The following is a 20,603-nucleotide window of genomic DNA, read 5'->3' as shown; positions in this document are numbered from 1 at the left end:
GGCATTTGTTGGATTTGCAGTTCTTTTGCTGTGTGAACAAGACGCCAGCGGAGGTTTTGGTCCCTGTCCCCGGCAGCGCCAGGGGCTGGCCCTGCTGCTCCCACTGTGGCATGGGCAGAATGAGCTGCAAGAGCCCGGGACAGCAGAGCTTTCGTTTCAAAACTCCTGTGCTGCCCAATCACCCCCTGGTTTAACATCAAAACCAAGTAACCAGGAGAGGCTCCTCTCACCCCAAACTGGCCAACACATCATCCTGACTCTCACATCCTAACCCCGTGGCAATTACCTATTGGGTCTGTGCTACTATCCTCCAGGGCGATGTCCATGCTGACAATGATGGTTGTTGCACACACAGGAACCTCATGCACTGTGAGAGCTGCAGCCTCTGAAACACCAAATCTCCAACATGCCTGACCACCAGCTGCACTTCTGAGCACATGAGCATCAAAGCCTCACACTTGAGCTATACCAGTAAGAAAAACCTTTGATTCTCACCTGTTGCCCTTAACCTGCTGGGTTTTTTTTTTTTTTTTTTTTTTTTTGGTAGGCTGAGGGTCTCCTAAGGACATAACGAGTCCCAGGTGAGAGGAAGAGCAGCAGAAATGGGAGGCAGGAGGTATCCATAGCCAGTGAGGGCCCTGGCCCTCAGCTGAAATGCATTTTAGGCTCCTAATGGTCAGGTCACCTTCTAACCATACAGAACGGTGCTGTTCCACTCATAACCCTTTCTACTGGATGTTTCACTGGCACAATGCATACAGGAGGCAACGCTACCAAAGCAATATATAAAGGAATTTAAAAATATATATATTTCTGAAACAGTAATTGGATTTATTTTGAAGCAGAGGTTAAGAGGTTGGGCTGTAGGCAAAGCTGTAATGCAAGAGCCAGGCATGTGTGGCTGCCCGGGAATGCTGCTCATGGACCCGGAGTGCACAAGCCAGGTGCCCTGTGCTGTTTTGCTATTTCTCCCCAGAGGGCAATGGCTTTTCTTTTTTCCCTCCCTATCCCAACGGCTGCAGCTGTGAATTTTAGTTGAGGCTTTGTTTTGGAGATTAATATCCTCGCAGTATAATCTCTTTTTGTCTTATGCACTGAAAGAAGCATTAGAGATGAGAATTAATGCCACAATGCATTTCAATAGCTGGAGCAGAAAGCTTGGCTTGCTGTGGTAGCCACTTCCAGCAGAAGGTGCTCACCGTCAGTTTGAATATTAAACTCCCTACTCTGTTTCAATAGCAGAGATGCTGTCTCCGAAAACCGCACCAGACTGAGGGGACACATTCAAAAGCTTTCAGAACCCCCGTTCCAACGGCATTGCCGTATGGCCAGCCCCGCGTCCCCACGACGTGAGCGCCCGTTGATAGCTGGGACAAAAGGTCCAGCAAACTTGGTGCCGGGGGGAATTGCTGCAGGATAAAGACCGTGTCACCTCTGGGTCAGTGGCACAAAAGGAGCTGGGGTTACAGCAGCCGCCTCCTCGGAGGGCGCAGGCAGCACCAGCAAGGGGCTCCCCAGGGCCCCGGCTCTGACGCCAGCCCTGCTGTGTCATCAGGGCCCTCATCCTGGCTAAAACCACCCTCGGGACTGATACATGGGGGACGTGCACAGATGAACAGGATCCGCATGGATCCTCTGCAGGAAGGGCCCTGCCAAAGCAAGGCCAGAGGTGAAAACGGGTGAGATTTTCCACAGCTTTTAGCAGGATTCTGGCAGTCAAGCACATGAGTTTCCGTAAAAATACTTCTGTCCAGTCACCGCTTAAAGCACAGAGAGAAACGGAGGCAGCGCCTCATGCGCCTGCCTGACACATGGCTCTCCCTACCCCTTGCCTGGAGGCCAGCAGGGCAGGTCCAGCGGGCCAGACGGACCGGGCCAGGCCACGACCCAACCCAGGGGCGCGAGGGCCGCCCGGCCCCCACGGGCCCTCCCACGGCCCGCGCGGCCAGGAAAGCGTTAAGCGCCGCCCGACTACAGCTCCCAACAGGCATCGAGGCGGCGTTTGGAGGCGAACTCGATCCGGGAGCAGCCCGAGCAATGTGAAATTGAAAGCGAGCCCCGGGGGCTGTCGGAAGGTGTAGTCCGACCCCCCCACACACACCCCACAATGGGGACACCCTCCTCCCCGGCCGGAGCCAGCGCGGCTGGCGGCGGGGGCAAAGGGCCCCTGCCCGTGGCGCCCCAGCCCGCCCGGGGGGCGCCCGTGGCCGCGGGGGCTGCGGGCGCGGCGGGGCTCGGCGGCGGGGGGCGGGGGCCGGGGGCGGCGGCGCTCCCCGCCCAGCAGCCGCTGCCGCGGGCCGGGCGCGGGGGGCGCAGCGGAGCGGCGGCGGCGGCGCGCAGGGCCATGTCGGCGCCGTGGCCGCGCGTGGCCGCCGCCGGGTCAGCACCGGCCGAGGCGGACAGCGCCGGCGCCATGGAGCCGCCCGCGGGCGCCGGGGCCGCCGCCGCCGCCGCCCTGGAGCTCGCCCTGGAGGAGGAGCTGGCGCTGCTGGCGGCCGCCGGAGAGCCCCCGGAGCCGCCGCCCGCCGCCGCCGCCCGCGACCCCGAGCTGCTCTCGCTCATCCGCCAGAAGGAGAAGGACCTGGTGCTGGCCGCGCGGCTGGGCAAGGCGCTGCTCGAGCGCAACCAGGACATGAGCCGCCAGTACGAGAGGATGCACAAGGAGCTCACCGACAAGCTCGAGGTGAGACCCCGCTGCGCCCCACATCCCCGGGCACGGGCAGCCGCGGCAGAACTGCAGCCTCGGCTGAGGGAGCCGCCGCTACCACCCTCCGGTGCCTGGCGAGGGCTGTTTGTGGGAGCGCAGCCGCACGCGCTGCTCCGTGACTTGTGGTTTTCAGGCCCACGTAGAGCTCGCGCAAGCAGAAAGGCTCGTGCAGGCCGGCTGCTGCGCACAACTCCACGGGGGAGTCGCCACCATGCCCGAGCTTTCCTCCTCACAGATACTGATGGCATCTTAATCCTCTCGGCAAGGAATTGTGCTTAGAAAAGAGAAGGCCTCTCACCTTTCTGGGGAGAGCTGGGATTAACATTCCCATCTCCAGTCACAGCCCTAGCCTAATTCTTTGTGCCTGTCCCCATGCTCCTTCTGCATGGAGTCTGACATCAAGCAAGTTCAAGAGCATTTGGGAAATTGCTGTAAATCCTTTGTTTCAGGAGCCTTTGCTCCTGAAGAGGAGAATTGTTTCTCTTGTTACACTTGCCCTTTACCCTGTCCCATCCCTTCCTCTTTGCTGGAAAGTCTGTCTGCATTTTCTACTCTGATAGAGGCAGTAGCAAAGGTGGCAATTGCTCAGATTGAGCAGTACTAGTCATCAGATCAAAATCTCCTAGGGAGAAATGCTTCAGTTTATTCTTGAAGCGGCACAGCCAGAACAAGCCCGTTTGGTGGTGAGATTTTTCCTCATGAGCTGGACTCAGCCTCTCCTAGCAGTGAGGGAACACAAGGCACAAGGCCAGGTACATCCTCAGCTGCCTGTCCTGGCATCTCAGATACCATAAGGAGGTTGTGAAATGTGAAGTTGGAAGGGAGACCTCAGAGTACTTTGGTTACAACTACGACTTGCTAAGACTTTAGGTAAAATAAAACACCACGTGCGGCCCTGGGCCCATTCAGAGGCAGTTCCCCTGCTCCTTGGGGTAGAGGGAGGTGTTTGATAAACATGGCCCTTGGCCTATATCTTTGCATCTTGTTACTACCCCTGGCCTAGCCAGTCCCGCTTTCAGGGCAGCTCCTCTGACAGGAGTCATTGCTGCCTGCATAGAGTAGAACACAAAAAATAGAAAGAAAAAAGGCAAAAAACCCCACTGACTTGGACATTAATCCGCTACAAAAGCAGCCTTGTAATCCCAAGCCGCACAGATTAAGTGCCAGTCTTCTCCAGTTGCCACTGAAGCGGACAAGGTTTCCCAAGGAGCCAGGAGGCAGGGAAGCCACAGCCCTTGCCCAAGTGTCTGCTCTGGGCCCAGCTCCAGAGGGGTTCTTTGGTGGGATTCTTGGTAGGACCAGCTTGGTGGGATCATGGAGGCAGTGGCACCAGGGGTAGTGATGCTGACGAGCCTGCGGGAAAGCAAGAGAAGGGACAAGAAAAAATGGAAGGGTTTTTCCCCAGTTTTCTTGCCAGTTGGGAGTTGTCTGTGTGGCTCTGCCTCAGGATGGCCGTGCACCCTGCGAAGATGTGGCTCGGCCTCATCCGGCTTGTCCGTGTTTCCCACAGCAGCAGGCGGGACACAGCTCACTGGCGATAACCAAAGATGCTGTGCTTTGGGGGGATGTTGCAGAGGGGTTACAGCATTCGTACCGCCCGCCGTTACTAAACACGGACTCACCGTTCTGACCAAACGGCAGCTCCCTTTGCTCTGAGGGACTACACCATGAGCTCTCAGCTCCTCTATGCCACAGTGCATTTGCCCTGCCTAAGCAGGTGACCCCAGAACCTCAGAACAGCTCCCCTTCGCCCTCTCTCCAGCACATAAGGACAAACCCAGCTCCGTTAAGCATCAGGAAAGCCATTCTGGGGAGAAACTGCCTTCTAGGAGAAGTTCTGCATAAAAATCAGCCAAGAGGCTGCCTAAAGTGAGACCCCCCACCTCAGCGAGAGCCACAGTTTGCCCTGTCACCTCCACGCACAAGCAGGAGAGTCATGGCCGACCTGTTCCCCTGCTTGCTCCTGCCATGCTGGTGCTGCTCCCCGCCACCACCAGAGCAGGGACTTAATCCGCTCAGCCACTCACACAGGCTGTTCCCTGTTGCCCTGCACACTGGGGCTTTCCTGTAGCGGGACAGAACCATGGTGGGTATTTAAACACCTGACGAGACACAGGGTTAGCGTCTGCCTCATGCCGAGCACATTCCCACACACCGGAGGGCCGGGCCGCTCTGCTGCTAGCAGCAGGCTGGAACTGCAACCCGCACGGCGAAGGCCCCGGCGCTCGGCAAACGTTGCCTAGCACTGAGGGAGGCACGGAGCTATCACAGACAGCATCTTCGCCTGCTGCTCCAGCTGAAATCGCAGCTGCCTCTGCCGCGCCTCAGCTCCCGGCGGCCTCACTCTGCTGCGGCTGGTGCGTGCCCCACGCTGCGATCGCGCATCCCCTCACTGCGTTAAAGCTAGCGGCGCTAACGCTGCTTTGCCTTGCTCACAGGGCACCCTCGCTCCTCAAGTGTCTTGCAATGCAAAGAAATATTTTTGCTTTTTGTTTTCACCCTTCTGTCAGGGAGTTTTCTAGAAAGAGACAGTTTACAGGAGGATTCGGGAGGACCCTCACAGGGCCCGCTGCGCTGGTGGAGGAGGGGGAAGCAGCAGGTGGACTCAGCCACCTGAGCAGGGACAAGTCATCCTGGCATCTATGGCAGAGCAAAGGAAGGAGGTGGAAGATCAGGCACAGCTCAGGGCTGCCCGAGCCACACATTGAGGCCTCCTCAGGAAGCAGCAGAGAAATGTGGCATGTGTGTCCTTGGCAGCTTGGGAGCTCAGACTGAGCAGTCACCAGGGAGCTCAGAGTTTCTGAGCAAGGTTTCTTTCAAACAGTATCTGTTTTGATAGATCTGTTTTGACCTGATTTGCAGCTCTCAGTCAAACCCTCATTTCACCAAGCCTGCCACCTCTGCCTCAGTTCCCCCGGATCACTGCTGTCCCAGAGCAGTGCCTCCAGACCCGTCAGTGTTTCCTGAACAAGCTGTGACTCCAAATGCACATATTTATGATGTCTAGAGAAAATACTCCACTGCATCCGTGGCCCTTAGAAAGGGCGCTGCCTGGGACAATAGCAGCACTGTGTGCAGTCAAACACCCAGCCACTAATTAGGCCAGGAAGAGAATGGAGAGAGGATGCAGCTCTTGGTTCCAAGACCCATACGAGAGGTGCTGCTTCTGTCTTCCTCCCCTCCACGAGCTGCAGTTCTCATGCCTGTAGCTAGCAAGGCAATTTCTAAAGGACTCCACCACCACCCGGTTGCTCACAAGTTAAGCTGGTCTCTGCTAAATCAATTGGCCTGCCTGACCTATATTTTCTGCCTATTGACATGCCGCCTGCTTTGCACATTTGGCAGTTGTTTCAGTTAAAAAAAAAAAAAAAAAAAAAAAAAAAAAAAAAAAAAAAAAAAAAGGGAAATCAATGCACTCATCCACGGAGCCCAAGGACAGGCCAAGTGCCAAAAACGGGAAGCAGATGCAGTGCCTGTGACCTGGGGTGACACAAGCGCAGGCGTGGGCTCCCCGCTCCCGCATCCGTGTTTCTCTCTCCCTTGCTGACCTCTTCCCTCTCTGCTCGGCAGCACCTGGAGCAGGAGAAGCACGAGCTGAGGCGGCGCTTTGAGAACAGAGAGGGCGAGTGGGAGGGCCGCGTCTCAGAGCTGGAGAGTGACGTGAAGCAGCTACAGGACGAGCTGGAGAAGCAGCAGGTCCACCTGCGCGAAGCCGACCGGGAGAAGACGCGGGCCGTCCAGGAACTCTCCGAGCAGAACCAAAGACTCCTGGACCAGCTCAGCAGGGTGAGTAAGGCCATGAGCTCAGAAACTCACACCGCTGCTCTAAGTGACTGCCCAAGCGGGCTTTCTCATTAAAGAGAGAAAAAATGTGTCTAAATCCGCTCAAATTACACCAGCGTCCCTATGCGAAAGGTTGTCTTTAATCTGAGCTTTACACCTTTGAAGAGCACTGCATTTCATTGGCAAAATAGTTTTGTGGATGGGGTGGTCATTTACAGCAGAATTTTCTTAACTTTTTGTATATCTAAATGCAACTTGAAAAAATTGTTTCTCATTTTAGTAAAGTGCCAAACAAACGCAGCATGCAGGAAGAGGCCAGCTTTCAACAGAGTTGATGGCTCTTTGCTACTCCCCCTCCCCTTTCTTTGATATTTGTTGACTAGCATTTCTTAAACTGAACAGACCCTATCACCCACAGTGATGTGTTCCTGTGAGTAACTGCCCACAGTGCAAGAACCTACGGAAATTCCTTGGAGAGACACATTTCAGCAAAGAGCTTAACTCAACCCCTGCACAAGAGGGGATTTATAGTGAGGCTGCTACAGATCAGTCTCATTGACTGACACTTCCAGCCCCGGGCTTTTCCCCAACAGGAAAAAGCATAACAGTTGCTGCCTCCTCCCTCACAAATTGACCCATCTTTCAGAATTAAAATCACTACAAACTTTTATATTAGTGATGGAGAATGCAGTTACTCCAAAAGGTGAAAATATTTTCTCAACAGCTGTATATCCTAAAGTAATACATCACATCCAGACGCACGCTAAAGAGACATCTAATAGGAGATGGGAAGCATGTTTCAAACCAGGTTTGGTCAGGGCAAATGCAGATGCTGCTTAAGGGAAGGTCAAGGCCTCAGTCACAAGATGAAAACCAGAAAACTCCAAAATGGGACAAATATACATGTCTGTTTATTTATGATATGTCGCTTTTCCATTCTGCTGGAGGGGAGATAAACAGTTTTGGGGTGTAATAGTCTATAGATGCACTTGAAGAAATCATTCCTCATTCTGCTATATGTTTTCTTGTGAACTCCTGAACAAGTCACTAAGTGTGTGGACTCGGCCTTTAACTGACACTTCAAAAAACAAACCAACTTCCTTAAATCAGATACCATTGATTTAAAAACACCAGTCCACAGTGTGTCTCCCAAACACAGCCAGTACACGACAGGAGATCTTGCACCCCTTCCCTGGACAGAGCATCTCACGTACAATAGACATGAGGCTCTGTCGAAGCTCTTGCAGAGCTCCTGTGTTGTCAGGTTTGTATCTGGGGCTAAGGACTTTGCTCCCATCAGATTCTGTAATTCCCGAAAGGACTTTCTGTGCATTTGGCTGATTTCCATAACTGCCTGGCAAGCACAAGATTTGCCATGGTACCAATATAAGCCCAGAAGATGGGGAGAAAGGCCAGGCAGCTTGCTTTGAGGTGGTTCCATGTGGTTTAAAGCCCTCAAGACACCTGTGCAGCAGCTGCTCCCAGCCCAGCTGCTGAGACAGCTACACAGCTAAACCTTGGGCAAAAGAGCCACAAGGTTGTGTCCTCCCACATGCAATGCTCAAGTGCAGGTTTTGGTCCCTTAACTCCCTATTTCTGCCAGAAATAGTCCCTGTTTAAGGCTCCAGAATTGCCAGATCACAGAAAAAAAGTTGAGACTTGGTGCTGCCCTTCTGCTCCACCCCTACCTCATAGAACTTTGGGAAGGGGATAGTCATCACCATAATGTGCAGATGGGTAGAGAGAGCAGTTTACACTCACCAAAGTTCCCTGGGCAAGGTCATCACCTGCCCAAGGCCTCCCAATAACTCTAACAAAAAAAGACACTGGGGATAGGAAAGGGCCTCCCAAAGACATGACAATCTGAGCAGGCTGGAAGCAAATTGGGAATGGCTTTTGGGGACTCACCCAGCATTAGATTGAGGCTTTTAAAAACATGAGCCTGATTGCTAGCCTTGGGTAGTGGCTTATGCCAGGTGTTTGGTATTCCACACTCACTACTGCTCAGAAGCACAACCACAGTATATTTGCCTGGTATTTTACCCCAAAGCAGTTCTGTATCCACTGCTCAAGGTGGTGGTACTCAAGACCCAGTGGCTTCCATAGCTCTGACTCCCATTACTGATTATACTTCCAGTAAACAAGGTCAAGTGGAGCTACATGGATGAGATAGGCACTAGATCTTTAAATTTTGATTTCTAAGTTTTACTTTAAGCAATTAATGCCTTGTGGCCCAGTTTCACCATACCTTAGCATCTCTCTGCAGCAGAGGCATTCCCTTGGCACCAGGTACTGTGTCAAATGCTGCTCTTGGCCTTGCCCGCTAGCACCCCAGCTCCTTCCTGCTCCTTCCAGCATCCCCAGGCTCCAGCTACTCCACCCCAAGGCAGCACAGCCTTGGAAGGTGAGCATCTGCCACCTCCTTCATCCCACCCTCCCCTCTCCTGCTGCCTTAATACTCTTTTGCTGCCTAATCAAACAGCTAGACCTGAGGACTTTCCTGTAACCCTGCTTTCCCTAGCTATGCAGGATCTATCCCACCAGCTTTTTCTTCTAGTCTAAGCACAGCCCCTACATGAGACAAACAGACCCTCCCTCACAGCCCCCAACCACAGGCAAGTGACACAAAGCACTGCAATTAAAGCACAGGACTGAAAATCTACAGCCTGGCAGAGGCTGATAAGGCTGAAGGATAGAAATTTTAAGTTTATTCTGTCTCTAAGAACAGGGATAAGTGTCTCACCTCAGAGTTACCAAGAAGCTAAAATAAGGTCTGCAAAATGATTTGAGGTCTTCAGATAAGATGATATAGGAGTACTTTGCATATCTATTAATAGTAAGTAGGCTATAAGGAACTGCTTCTCCTCTTGAAATGTGGCCCTTGGCATGGTATGCCCAGGGTTAAGCACATTGTAAAACCAAGGTGAAGATAGATGGGCTGGATTGCGAGCGTGCTGAGAGTCCAGATGCAGACAAAAGATCAAGCTTAATGTGCCCACTGGGACTTTTTTTTTTTTTCTTCCCCAATTTTCTGTCTGGTGCCTTAATCCCATCTGTGTGTTGGATTCACTCCCTCCCATGCACATGCAGCAGGACATGCAGTAGTGCCCACAGCAACCCAGGTTCCCCTTTGGTCTGGGAGAGCAGCAGAGCACCCAGTGAGCAGCACACTGGGTACAACCCACCCTTCCTGCTGTGCTCGGAGGTAAAACATGGGAGAGAAAGCACAGCTTGGCTATAAGAGTAGTGCCTTGAAAATTATTACGTCTGCGTTCTGTTTCTAGCTCCATTGCAATTTCTCCCACCTGTTTTGGTTCTCTATTTGGAAAAGAAAAATCTTGTATTTTTCCATCCTTTTGAGTTAAGGAGATGGCAGAGAAAGAGCAGCACCCAACAGCAAGTCCTGCCCCCTTGGGCCTTCCAGGGCTCCCAGCACAGGTAACCACTTGCAGCCCTTTCCCCAGGAAGAGACAACATCACTGCTCTGTTGGGAAGAAAAGAAGAGACTTTCCAGCTGGCTCCGCTAGCAGATGGCTTTTCCCACACGCTTCCTGCCAGTGCACTGCAGCTGGCAGTGACTGCCCGTGCCGCGGATGGGGACACAACCTGCCCCTCTCAGAGTACCAAGAGGCTCCGAGGCTGTCAGGCTCTGGAGTTTTTGCAAGGGAAAGCTGGTTTTGGCAGAAGGAAGTGTCATCACACATGGCTGAAATAGCTCTTTGGTGCTCAGAGAGAAGACGGCAGTGGTGGCTCCCTCAGCAGGTGCTTCAGTCACCACGTCCTTATATCCACCAGGCACCTGAAACCAGCCTACTTTGATCTAAAAGCAGCATTTTCGTTACCCTAGAAGGAACTGGACATGTTACGGTCTGCCTCCAAAATCACTTTGGTGCTCAACATTGTGCTCAGAGGAAGGAGGACTCTGTTTTCACTGACTGGCTTGAAGAGCTGCTCCAAATGGTTTCGTCTCTCTATGAAGATAGAAACAACATTGTTTCTGATGATTAACCTGGATTTTGCATGCAGGGTTATTAGAACCAGCATGCTGGGCAAGATTCACTCCTTTTGCCACTCCGGAGCTCTGTAGCCATTACTCTGAGCAAGTCTAATTGCTTTTAATTCCTTATTAGATCTGCGCATATGCTTAGTACAAGCTTCCTCCTGCTCCTCACTCCTGCAGCTGCTCACGGAAGCGCGAGGGCAGCTTTGGAGACCAGGTCCCACTTTTGCAGCCCTGCCATTTCTCTAAGGAGAGGGGTCCCCAGGTACTGGGGCTCAGCACCACCCCTGGGGACAGCCCTGCATGTCAGGGAGCAGATCAGCTGCTCTGCTGGACTCTGCTTTTTTGGTCTAAATTGCCTTCAAGTCTCACAGAGGCTGGAAGCATTTACTGGAGTGAGAGGTTCACACACACGTCCTTCACAACACATCATCTAAATGACCCTTGCAAAGCCCCCTGCAAGGAGATGGGAAACATTCGTTCAAGAAAAATACAAATAATGCCTTGCCCTAAAGGTAGTAGCAAGGCTGCACAAATCCCTGTTTGCAGGAAGCAGAGCAGCTGCTGCATCTCGGGGTTGGATGGGACCACGGCCACCCGCATTCAGGTGATGGGGCTGCTCCCCGTTATCCCCAGGGACCCTCGCCAGTTGCTAGGTGACGGCACACCGCGCCGTCCGGGCTGCTAATGTTGCTGTGGCTACCGGCTGTGATTCCTTCCTCTGCTTGTGATGCTGTGACAGGCGGCGGACGCGCAGGGAGACGCGTTCGTGACGCGCGAGATGGCCGGCCGGGGACTGTGTGCCACCCCCACTGCCAGGCTTGGCTCTCCACGCTCCGCTTCGTCCCCCTCCAGGACCTCACCAAAAACCACCAATTCCCCCAGGAGGTCTCCCTGCCTAATAGTCCACAGCACCGCAATGAGCCATTGCAGCAAGTGCAGGAGGACAATAAACATTTTAGTCCCTTCTTAAAAATGCCCCCTTGCAAGCAGGGGAGTGAACCTGGGCATGAGTAGAGTCATCCAGCCAGAAAAGGTGCCCCCAGAGCCTCCTGCCTCATCCCAGCCAAGAGCCAGGAACATTGGCCAGGATGGGCTGGGATGTCCCCATCAGTGCCAACTGCTGCATCTCCCACCATCACAAGCTGCTTCTTGCACATCAGCCAGGTCCACTCACGTAGCACAGCTTTCACCACCAGCAAGTAGCCCTGGAGCAGATCTTGGGAACTTCCGCAAGGCTTTGGTCTGGAAAGATTGGAAATACCATCCGAGAACAAATAGGAAGCCAGCTTGGCACCAAAAGTTCCATGAAATCTCATCTGAGTTAAGGAAATCCAAACGTGGGAGAACCCACCCCCTCTTGCCTTCACTTAAGCATCAAAACCAGGACCCACATAGACTAGCCACTTGAAAAAGTGCAGAAGCTGGTTATTACACAGTAGCTCAGAAATAGGGAGATGTGGGCCAAAAAGGTGTTTTAAAAGTATTTCTGCTTATTCACACCTGCTGTAAACACTTCCTCCAGGAGATTCTAGGAAGTAGGACACAGAATGTGTTTGCATCCAGCCACTGCATCACTTGCTAGAGCCAGGGCTACACAGCACTCAAGGCTTTGCAAATAACTATATAGGGGAAGAAAAAAAAACTCAATTAAAAGCATTTGATCTTTAAAGACATCCTGGATTATAACATTTGCACACCTTGTAATAAAAGTCTTTCTAAATCCCTTTTTTAAAGTAGGATTACTTTTCATAAATGCAATTTGGTAGATGGACCATAGCTTGGAGGTCTCTGTCAGATCCTATTGCAATACTAGGAAGCTGATACACTGTGAGACAAGGCATAGTTGTTGGTTTACAGACAATAATCCCAACAAAAGAAAACTGTCTCTTCACCTCTTAGGCAAGCCCACTGCAGGATGTGGACAAGTCTGTTTAAAGTGCAATTAGGAATTTAGGGAGCTACATCCCATACTGACGGGTAGTAGCACAGGGAAAAGGGCATTAGGGAAGAAACTATTTTTTATAAAAATTAAGTTTTATTCTCCACATCATCTACATAGAGGACTGTGCTTAAGTGACAGGATAAAAAATGAGGCATTAAGAAAAACAGTCATAGCTGTAAAGTTTGCCCAGTAGACTAGAGATCTGGGGAGCTGCAGGGTTTCCAAAGGTGGCTTTCAGGAATGGTCAGGAAGTCACCAGTCAGGAAAAGCTGGTGGCATTTTGCCTTGTATGAAAAATTAAGATAAAATTAAATATCAAAGAGGCTTTCTGAGGTTACTCTGTCTTTTACACAGGCCAGATTTTCAGCAATGTCAGGTCAGGTCTTCCTACTATTTCTAGACACTAGAGAAAAAAGGCAGAGAAGCCTGAGGAAATGCTCAAAAGCAATGAGTGATCTTAAAGGTTGCAGGCTTTGGAGCTGACCTGCATCTTAACTTCGCTGCAGATTTGTGTCTGTATGCAGCTGAATGCTTCCAGATTTTAGCAAACATGGTCACTTCAGGTTCTCAGCCTTATGAACAAGGTGACATTTTCCTACTGACATTCAATCAGTTACAAAGGTGCACAGGAATTTGGAAGCTCACATGATTTCTGTAGTTTTTGCCTCCAATCAGGAGATTTATTTCCTGAAAAGCGAGTGCTGCCAGGAAAGCAGGGAGGCAGAAATGCTGCTTGCTGGCTCCTTTCTTGACTAACCAGAATGAGCAGCCCAGGTACCCTGTAACACTTTGAACCACTTGAAGGGGAGGCAAGTGCTGCTGCAGAAACCCAAACCCAGGTCATCACCACTGGTGTGTGTAACCTAAGAAGTCTCCTCCTAACTCACACAGAGGATTAACAGGACAATTTGATGCATTTAAAGAGGACTCCTGTATCTGAGGTGTTACCTGACCCAGCAGCTCAGAGCTGCTTGCTCCCATTAGTGCCAAAACCATAAGCTGCATCTGCCTGCCATGAGCCCAGCTCCCGACAACCTGTCCTCCAGGGCACTCATTCACAGCTCTTTGGAAACTTGGAAAAGCCTTTATTATTATTTTTTTTCCTCCCTCTATAAAGAAATTATCACAGACTAAAAAGACCAAGTCTGGGAAGAGGGAAGGAGACAGGCAGACCCACACTACAGGCTGCAGCATCTCTTGAATTCAAGGAGGGGTCATTTGCCCAGCATCCCATTAGCACCCTAGGTTCTGAGCCTTCTCCATGCCTGCCCCTTTCCATGGCCAGGGAAGGCACTTTCCTTGGCAAAACAGAGTTGGCAAAAGCCTTTCCCAGCCACATGGGCTTGTTACTGGCTCTCCTGCTTTTCCTAATCCCCTTGAGTGCAGGGCTATAAACCACTCCAGGTCAGGGAGGTCCCTAATCTGCCTAAAACCCATCTGAGACCACATGCCACCTGTGCATGCAGCATTAACCCTTCCTGCAGGACCAGAAATGTGCCACCAGCACCCAGGGTCATCCCATCTGGGAACAGAGAGGGAAGAAACTTAAACAGAAGTTTCCAAATACAGGCACCTATATGTGGTGTGTACACGCTCCTTTCCCTGGAGCCCGTGTCTTCCCTCTCCAATCACTTTGCACGCAGGGCATTAGCAGGGGGACTGCAGGCAGATGACAGAGGTACTCAGTAAGTTTGGGTCAGCACCACCAAGAACGACTCATTTGTGTACACACAGTTTGCTGAGCAGACACAGCAGAGCTTGGATGGACAGGCGGAGTCCAACACATTGCAAGCACCATGTCTGTCCCTTAGCAAAACACTCAATACAGCCAGTATAAATCTCAAGGTCACCTGAAGTAGATGCTGCCTTGATACAGAAGAGATTTTTGCCTTGCACACACCAGCACGTCTCCTATACTGACCATGCAAGAGATATTTCAAAGATGCAGAAATAACAACTCTTTTTTGGTGCATTTCACCAGCTTCGTTAGGGAAATGTCCATAAATACCCTTCTCATATCTCGTCTCACCGAGATTATTCTCGTCTCCTTGGCAACTGTTGGATGAGGTATAATGCTAGCAGGGATTAGCCCCAGTGAGCCTGGTAACCCTGAGCAAATTCCTGCCCAGCCAAGCGCTCTTCTTTCCCGGCAGCGTTTAAGTGTTGCCATAAATATTATTAAATACAAGAACCTTGCAATAAACCTGAATAAGGATGAAAACCAATACGCTGCCTCTTAAGTGGTGGTATTTGTCTTGTCCTCCAAGTAGGCTCCAGACAGGTGGATATACTTGGTGTCTCACAGTTTGACAAGTAAAGCTCTATTTTGAATCGGTGCTTAAGAGAAGGCTTGTGCTGAAAACTTGCCCTCTAATAACTTTATCTCCTTTGTCCCTTGGTGCCAGTGGGGATCGTGCTGGGAAACTCTAAATCCCCGCAGGAGCTTAACAAACCTATGCTTTGCTTTTTTCCCCCCCGTCTCCTTACCTATTAATTTCTGAAAACTAGCTTGGATTTGGGTCAGCACTGGAAATCTGTTACAGTCTGAGCAAGCCGCTATTGGCAGCATCTCCCTCCCCTGGCTCAGGCAGGTGATACAGGAGCAACGAGGGGAGCAAACCCAGCACCACAAACTTTCTGCAAGCAGAGTATTCCCTGGGGTAAAACATGCTGGCTGGGCCTGGTGAGCAGGAAGGTGCCTCTTGCCTGCCCAGCTTTTCCATGCCACCGTCACAGTGGCAACATCACCCAGCTTTCCAGCAGCACGCAGTGCAAGGCAGAGTTAAACCATTTCACTGCAGCAGTGCCATTGGGATAAAATTCTGCTGCCGTAGCCTAAGAACAGGAGTGGTGGATGAACCAGCTCTGGGAGTGGGATGATACCATGAGGAAGGTTCCCCACTGCCTCACACAGCCCAGCAGCAAATGAGCACAACTGGAAAGCACTTGGAGTTACCACAACTTTAAAGAGCTATCCCAGCATGCTTAAGCATCACTTTCAGAAAGAAAACGACTCCAGCACAACCTGGTAGCTGTTCCCAGGGAGAGCAGTCCACAGTTCTTGCCACAGCCACACCAGCTTTGTTGTGTTTGAGCTGGTCTCTCACTACTTAGAGTCATAAAGCACAAAGTCGCAGCACTCCTCACGCTTGCTGAAAAGCACTGTGGCCAAAACCTAGCAGTTTTCCCCACCCTTTCCCTTAAAGCAGGGGCAAGTCAACCTTGCAGCAGAGACAGAGCCTCCTGAGCATCCTCACACCCTGCCAAGCCACAGCTTGGCCCTGGGAACACAGGCACAAAACCACCCAGCACAGCTCAGGAGCAGCAGTGCCCTCATAAGCTGCTCTCCCACAACTACACAGAGACCCTGAGCCCGTCGTCTCCTGTGCTCCGATAACCACCAGCAAGGACCATCAACAGACCTGCGCAGCTGCAGGCAGCTCCCATTTCCTCCCCCAACAGAAGGCTCTTCACCAGCACTATTCGGAGAGCAGAGCTGGAATATTTGAGACCATCTACAGAATGTGCTGCATCTGCCTTGTTTTTCAGCTAAGTTTGCTATTTTTTTTTTAATTTCCAAGCATTGCTTTTTGTAGAACTGAAAGTATCAAAATGACAGAGTTTGCCAAAAGCTGTTATTTAAAGGAACCCATGCAAGAGCTTCAAATCTCTCCTGTGTGAGGCTGAGGTTCCAAGAGATCCACAGGCTACCCTCAGGACTCCTGTGTCAGCTACAGGCTCTGGTCACAGCAGGTCCCTGGGGGAGCATCTTACCTGCCCCACTGGCACTGCAAGTGAGAACATGTCACCTACAGAAATGCTCAGCAGCTTCCCAAGAGATGGGCCGTAGGTGCTAAAAAACCTCATCTTCAACTCATATTCACCTGCTGCAGCATCATCGAGCAGCTCTGGCTCACACTGGAAGCTGCTATTGCCTCTTGGTCACCAACCATCACTGCAGAAGCACATACTGTTCTGAAAACTAAGACTATCCTGAGGTTCTACGATTTAACATCTTAATCCCATCAGTGTTTACATCCACAGCAGAGCCCAGGAAGCTAAACAATTACTGCAGACATCTGCTGCTCTGAGTCATACACTGAACCCCATCAGAAACACAAAGCAAAGCAGGGCTCAGACAAGCCACATGTGTCTATTGCATGCAGCAAAGCTGAGACCTGTATTTGACTTGAGCAGATAAAAGTGCTCAGATGCTGTTACTCCCATCCTGGCCATTACTCACTACAGGGTTGCCAAGTGCCAGCCTTTTGTAGGGCAAATTTGACTGCATCAGCCATGGGAAATAAACCTTCTGCTACATCTTCTGTCTTGCTATAGTCAAGGCGAAGTCCAAAAAAGACTCCTTAGCTCTCCTTCCTCAGAATTTTGAAACAAGTTGATGAAGTTGTGACAGAAATAAGTAGCCATTGGTTGAGCACTGTTTTCTAGAAATGGGCAGCTGGAAGTTAGTGGGACTCAGACTCATCAGGGATTTAAAAGCTAATGAAACATCTGCTAGTCAATCTACCATAAGATGTAAATATATGTCTGGGTTCTAGAGGAAACATTGTCTCCATTTCCGTCTCAAGGCTTCTTAAGAGGTACAGACTTACAGGTTTTAAACCAACTCCTTAAATTTTGGCACAGCTTTTTGGAACCTCTCCAGTTCATAGGTATGGGAATAGACATATGCAAGCAGTTGCAGGTGCAAGTTCAAGCATAAAGTCTAAATACACTGGGAAAGCTTTTGGTTTGAATACTACTGCTTGTTTCTAGAGGAGCATGTCATAAGGTTAACAAGTGTGTGGTTGCAGGTTTCAAGAGGAGGTGAGGATTCAAACTTTGCTGCTCTCAAGCCAACACATATTAAATACCACGGGCAGAACTCTTATGTCTTTGAAAGCAGGGAGATGTCAGACCACTTGAAGCTAGAGTAAGAGATTGCAAAAGACTTCATCACTGCATCTTGCTTCCAGACACAGACATTGGAGTTTGAACACATCCAGATTTAATTCTCAGTCTAAAACATTTTAAATAAAACAAATTCAAGAGAGAAGCTTTACTGTCCTGACTTCTGGCTATCAAGGGAAAGCCTCTCAGATGAGAAGCAACATTTCTCTTTCTCTCTACCACAACAAGCCTGTTTGTTACTCTCTTATCCCAGAAGGTTTTAAAAATCATGTTAAGTCTTCATGTTTCCAGTATCAACTGTTTCCAAACTAAACAGGCATTTTACATTCCATTAGGCTATCATCTTGCCCATGCCTATGGGTCACTAGAAATTTACTGGAAGAAATATTTTTAATCCTTTCACATGAGTTTTAAAAAAAAAATCAGACCAATCTCAAATCTTCATTAAAAGCCCACATCAATGACAGTTTCTCAAAAATGCTCTGTATAGCTATATATCTAGGGGACTAGACTGCACAGCTTCAGAAACCACTGACACATCTGGGCTGTTTTTATGAAGTGAGGGTCCCAGATCCCCTTGTGACACCCCAAAACCTAGCTGTGCTTCCACGGAGGTTAGCATGAGGGCTCCCATGTACAAATAGATGACCAAAGCACAGAGCAGGGAATACCTTGCTCACAGCCACAGGTGCCATCTCTGAATCACAGCACACTGCTAGTGTTCCACTTTATTCCTTCTTAACCAGGAGCCTAGTTTGCTGCCAGCAAGCCCAGTGCCCAGCTGTCCTATCACACACCGAGGACAGACACCAGCCCTGGGAGTCAGGGTGCAGGGCTATTTCCTCCTACATTCCTGCAAGCAGAATTTGCACACAGAGGATAAGAGCAACCACTACGTACTTCTTAGCACTGTACACCCTCCAGGCACATGATGTCCTATGAGCCATCTCCGGCGTTAATTTATTGCCGCGTGCAAAGCAGCAGCCTCTGGTGTTCCCTCCTGCAGAAAGCCGGCTGAGTCATTTTTCCACACACACCATTTTCATGTCCTTAAGAACTGCACAGTGCTTTGGTCAAGAAGAAACCAAAAAGAGGAAGGTTTGTCATTAAGCACCTCCTGAAACACCTGCACAACCCACCTCACCTTGTAAAGCTAGTTCTTGCAAATAACACTCCTAGAAAACCCTACAGCCAGAGATGTGCCATAGGGCACCCTCAAGCATCCTTGCTTCTGCACCAAACAGCACAGCTCCATATCCTGCAGGGTGATTCACCCTAATGCATTTAGCCTCAGCTAAGCAGTTATCTGAGTTATCACTTGATGACAATCAAGATGAGGGCAACCAACATGGTTTCTTCTCCTTGACCTCTTTGTCAAGGCAGTCAGTTGTTTGCTGTTCAATCAGGTCCCCTCATATCAACTAGCTTTTCTAGAAATAAAGAAAAAAGAGGGCAAGAGGGGCTATTACATAGGCAAAAATTCCCTGACTATCCTCTTTCATGCTTTGCTTAAGGAGTCAAGAAAAGTTAACTATCAGTATTTTTTATGTCAGTATTTTTCAAGGACATCTGGAAATAAAATAAAAGAGCAGTACTTCACCTCAGCAGCAATCTCCAACACTCCAGCTCACCACCACAGAACCATGGAAATCCACCAAAACCAGCCATCACTATCACTTCTTCACACAATCCATCTTCAGGTTGAGCCATGCTCACGGGTTCAGGCCACCTCCCCCCAAAGCAACCAAGCCCAGCCCCAACCAAAAAAAAAGCCCCCCCAGCTGCTACCTGTTCTCTTTTATACCCTCCTCCCTGATGCCTCTCAGGTGTCAGGCCTCTGGTCTGAAGGTGCCTTGACTCACTGCTGCCCCAAGAGCTTGCTGTGCCACTGTGATGTGCTGGGAGGAAACCACAGAGTCATTATGGTTGGAAAAGATCTTCAAGATCATCAAGTCCAGCCATATGGACAGGCATCACCACCGTGCCTGCTAAATCATGTCCCTAAGTGTCTCATCTACACGTTTCTTCAACACTGCCAGGGTCGGTGGATCCACCACTTCCCTGGGCAGCCTGTTCCAATCCTTCACCATTCAAACATCTCACACTCTGGGTTTATTTCACAACTCTGATAAATACAGAGTCAAGTAGTTCTGGTTAAAGGACACAGTGTGCATTTCCTATTTTCCCTGCAAAAGGGAAAACTGAAGAGAAGGGAGGAGGAACTGGGGGCAAAGCATTTTCATTTTCACGAAGTCCCTGTAAAGGGAACAAAAAGTGTAAATCTTGGCAGGATGTGCCACAAGAAGTCCTCTCCAAGTAGGTTTAATGCTGCAGCCATGAGACTTCTCCATCACTAACATCCTATGAGCCTCCTGGGCAGTTGCAGCCCCTCGGCCGCTCGGTCTCCTTGCTCTGTTGCAAACCAGGAGGTAACAGGCGGTGGGCTGGTAGCTGGACAGCAGCTTGCAGAGGGGCTCCCGAGCAGAAGGAAACCTGTGTGAGGAAGTAAGTGCCACTTTCTTGGCATAGGTTGATTAGCCAAAAGGCTTCCTGCAGCTCCTGTGCATCCCTGCTCCCAGCACAACTCTTCCCTTCGTCTTCAAGGTGACAAACTTCTGGGAAGACTCGAAGTGACTCTGCCTCAAAAAATGCTGGATGAACTTTTCATTTATTATTCCCATGCAAAATGTTTGTAGTTTCCCCCTGTGCTTGCTTTTCAGCATCCAAAGACATTATTCTAGCATCCTCACTGAGAAGGGCTGGGAATTGAGGACCCTGAAGCTGAGGGAGGCAGTGATTAGTGCTGCAAAGTGTTAATGGTACCACACAGGGAATGGGGACTCCCTTCAGCTCAGCTATTAGCAAATTAATAAAAGGGGGAGCAGACTCTCCTGGGTGTTACAAATTTAGCACTAATTAGGAGGTCTCTTTCCTTTCTTAGCTATTTTAGCCAAGTAAATCTTGAATATCCCTTGCTAATTTGTACTGTCTTGTTTGTAAAAGCATATAATATGGTAACACTGGTTTCTTTGCCCAGCTAGTTTCCATCCGTAAGATTTTTTCCATTCTCTTTTTCTTTTTGACATGATTTTATAATGTGATGTTTTCCATGCAGTTAGTTTTATTTAGTAGATCTTCCCCAGAAGAGGTTTTTTTTTTTTGAATGAAACCAAACTACAGGCCTTAAATTTCTCACAGTCCAGCATTACAATGAGCCTCTCTCCATACCAGGATCAACCCTTTGGTTTATCTCATGT

At 50.1% G+C, this 20,603-nt stretch overlaps 1 protein-coding gene across 2 annotated transcripts in view; it reads left to right on the top strand.

The window, feature by feature from the left end:
- Window positions 1-2,344: 2,344 nt before the first annotated feature.
- The window catches only part of BICDL1 (BICD family like cargo adaptor 1), a 32,137-nt gene continuing 13,878 nt past the window's right edge, over window positions 2,345-20,603 (top strand). For both annotated transcript variants that reach the window (XM_088532412.1, XM_088532411.1), the window contains exons 1-2: window positions 2,345-2,683; window positions 6,278-6,493. In XM_088532412.1, the coding sequence (XP_088388538.1) occupies window positions 2,345-2,683; window positions 6,278-6,493 (555 nt within the window). The remainder of the gene's footprint in view (window positions 2,684-6,277; window positions 6,494-20,603) is intronic.

The sequence above is a fragment of the Tinamus guttatus genome, unplaced genomic scaffold (genome assembly GCF_059628265.1).
Source record: "Tinamus guttatus ecotype Peru unplaced genomic scaffold, ASM5962826v1 Tinamus_guttatus_pri_ptg000459l, whole genome shotgun sequence".
NCBI classification, from domain to species: Eukaryota; Metazoa; Chordata; class Aves; order Tinamiformes; family Tinamidae; genus Tinamus; species Tinamus guttatus.
The sequence above is the reverse complement of the archived record's forward strand: the minus strand, read 5'-3'. Positions and strand labels throughout refer to the sequence as shown.